This window comes from Anarrhichthys ocellatus, unplaced genomic scaffold, assembly GCF_004355925.1.
Source record: "Anarrhichthys ocellatus isolate YVR2014 unplaced genomic scaffold, GSC_Weel_1.0 scaffold124, whole genome shotgun sequence".
Lineage (NCBI taxonomy): Eukaryota > Metazoa > Chordata > Actinopteri > Perciformes > Anarhichadidae > Anarrhichthys > Anarrhichthys ocellatus.
In genome coordinates, this window is record NW_022280154.1 from 195,789 (window position 1) to 198,288 (window position 2,500).

The window sequence follows — 2,500 nt, forward strand, 5'->3', positions numbered from 1 at the left end:
AAAATGACTCTACTTCTCTCTTGATTTATTACCTCAGTAAACATTGTGAACATGAGTTTATGGTCTCAATCTCTAGTTTCAAGTCTTCTTCAATACAGCATGATGTTCATTTAGTACATTATGGTCCATTTAGAGTCAAACAGACCATAAAGCAGGGTATGCTAAGATGGCAACGGCAGTCCCAAACCATTGGGTGACGTCACGATGACTACGTCCACTTCTTAAATACAGTCTATGGTCAGTTCAAGGAACTCTTCCCAACAGGAAGTTGGATCACAGATCTGCGAACAACAACCGTTTAATGTCACAAGAACCCACATTTGGAAATAAATCTCCCACATCTGACAACTTCCTTAGAACCTTTGGCCAAATTAGAAACAGTTTTGTGCAGATATCTGCAACTCTGTGACAACAGATTTGATACATTTGTTAGATTTAGATTCAGGAAGCAACTGCAAAGCCTCCATTTCCTCCTTCACTCGCCAAATAACCAGTGATTCTAGACGTCTGTTTGAGTTGTATGTTTAAATATAGAATGTTTTGATGTACATTGTAGCCAGACAAACTTCCTGTCCAGCAGATCAGCCTGAAGTGTCAGAGGAGGTTTGGACATCTGTCTGTTTCTGAACCGGCCTCGATTCCATCTGCACTCATTTAGCATTCAGCCTTTAGCCTCCAGGCTGTGGAGGGACATGACGAAGGCTGTAGCAGTCATGAACCGTCGCCTCTAAGCCACTCCTGAGAGGACTCCATTACCCAGGATCCCCTGGGAGGAAAGCTGCCTGACCTCTGACCTGATGGAAGCAGAAGTTTTTTTTTTAATACAACTGGTTCAGGTTCAGATGTCCTCTTCCCACAAAATGGCATATTACTCAAAATGTCTTTTTTGATAAAGGATCACACCGATTGTCAAACTACTATTTTTGAGTAAAATGTCTTTTTTGATAATGTGTTTCATGAGCTTTGTAATCTGGTCCAAGACCTGTGATTTAAGAGCAATCGTACCTCAAATGTCTAAGGTAGAAGGTCCCCTCTGACACAGATCTGAGATCAGCTTCCATCCCTGAACATCAAACCAAACTCATAGAAATAACAAAAAAGTCAAATAGTCTTAGAGTTAGCTGTGTCCCTTTTTAAAAACGCTTATTCAGTGTGGTTAGCAGATCCCAGATCAGTAGTCTGGCAGGGAACTTTACCTTGGATACCCACAGCCATGTGTTTGCCGATGGCGCCCCCGTGTGGGTGCATGCTGCGAGTGCATCCTGTGTTTGTGTCCTGTGTCTGCCCCCTTGAGTGTGCCTGATGCCAGCCTGCAGGCCATGTCGTGTATCTCACACAGAACCGAACGCCATTAATGTTTCAGCGCATGGAGCCGCCCTCTGAGGGAGGGGGCACGGACGGCCAGGGGGGTCAGGGCCTCAACGGCCTCCCCAGCACCCAGCCAGACAACCCCAACAGCATGTGAGTAGACCGGGCAGGGGGAGGGGCCATATATGTACACATTCATTCTGTTGCCCCCTGGGTCGGATTGTTGGGGACATCTTGCCTCTAATCTTAACGTGTGAATATCTGACAACAAAGTGAACATGAAGCAAAGATACCAAAATAAATAATAATTAAGATCGGATGTATGTGTGGGCACCAGACCTCCAGAGGGTGGCATGACTGAGAGCCAATCGTGGGTGACGGCCAAAGCGCAGGAAATGTTCCAGAAGACGGGTAACTGGAGCCCCGACAGACCGTACCCCGACGATGTCCACGACAACCGTCACAACCCACAGGTATGATGAGCACCAGAAAACGCTTCACGTCGTCGACGGTTCGACTCCAACCACGGCAGTTATGTTCAACTGTAGAGATTTCTGAGCCCTCTGAGTTTAGCAAATGCAAAAGCAGTCTTTCTACGGAAAAAGAGACAAATTAAAGCCAGTTTTTTTAAACTTGCAATGTGTGAAAATCTGGTCACAGGGGCCGCTTTTCACCTCTACTAATGGGCCCAAACGATCCAAATTTAAAGTCAGCCATCTACTACGATCTAACAGCAGGGCAATAGTACCACTTCTGCCGGGAGGAGAGCGGTTACAGCTCTGGAAGGCGGACCTTCAGTTAACGGTTAGCTGTAGCATTTGGCGTTTATCCGGTGCAGGGGGTCACAGCGGGCTGATGGAGTGCTGGGTCTAACCTGTGTCATGGCAGCAACAGGAAGTCTACTGATCTGGTTTGCTGAGACGTGGTCTCCAGGATAAGACCCCCCTGGTATTGGGGTTTTACGCTGGCTGAATGTGACTTGCTACAGGTAACCGCAGACTGAAGGTCCATATCCCGGAGCCGTTTGGCCAAACCTTCCTCCCTGCAAAGTGGTCTCCCAAAAACGCATATTTCTTTGCCTTTTCAGGTAAGTAGTTCATATCAGATTATCTTTTCGTATCATATTTAACCTGGATGGATAAAAGATGATCAATCAAAATCCATGGGGCATCTAATTAGAGTCTTTCAAGAT

General features: G+C 46.2%; 1 protein-coding gene across 22 annotated transcripts in view; it reads left to right on the forward strand.

Annotated features, from left to right (window-relative positions):
• Positions 1-2,500, forward strand: part of cacna1ab (calcium channel, voltage-dependent, P/Q type, alpha 1A subunit, b) — a 71,018-nt gene that overhangs the window by 52,448 nt on the left and 16,070 nt on the right. For 21 of the 22 annotated variants that reach the window (XM_031877029.1, XM_031877034.1, XM_031877040.1 and 18 more), the window contains 2 exons: positions 1,340-1,461; positions 1,646-1,781. In XM_031877029.1, coding sequence (XP_031732889.1) covers positions 1,340-1,461; positions 1,646-1,781 — 258 coding nt within the window. The remainder of the gene's footprint in view (positions 1-1,339; positions 1,462-1,645; positions 1,782-2,500) is intronic. The other variant, XM_031877043.1, reaches the window with a different exon arrangement.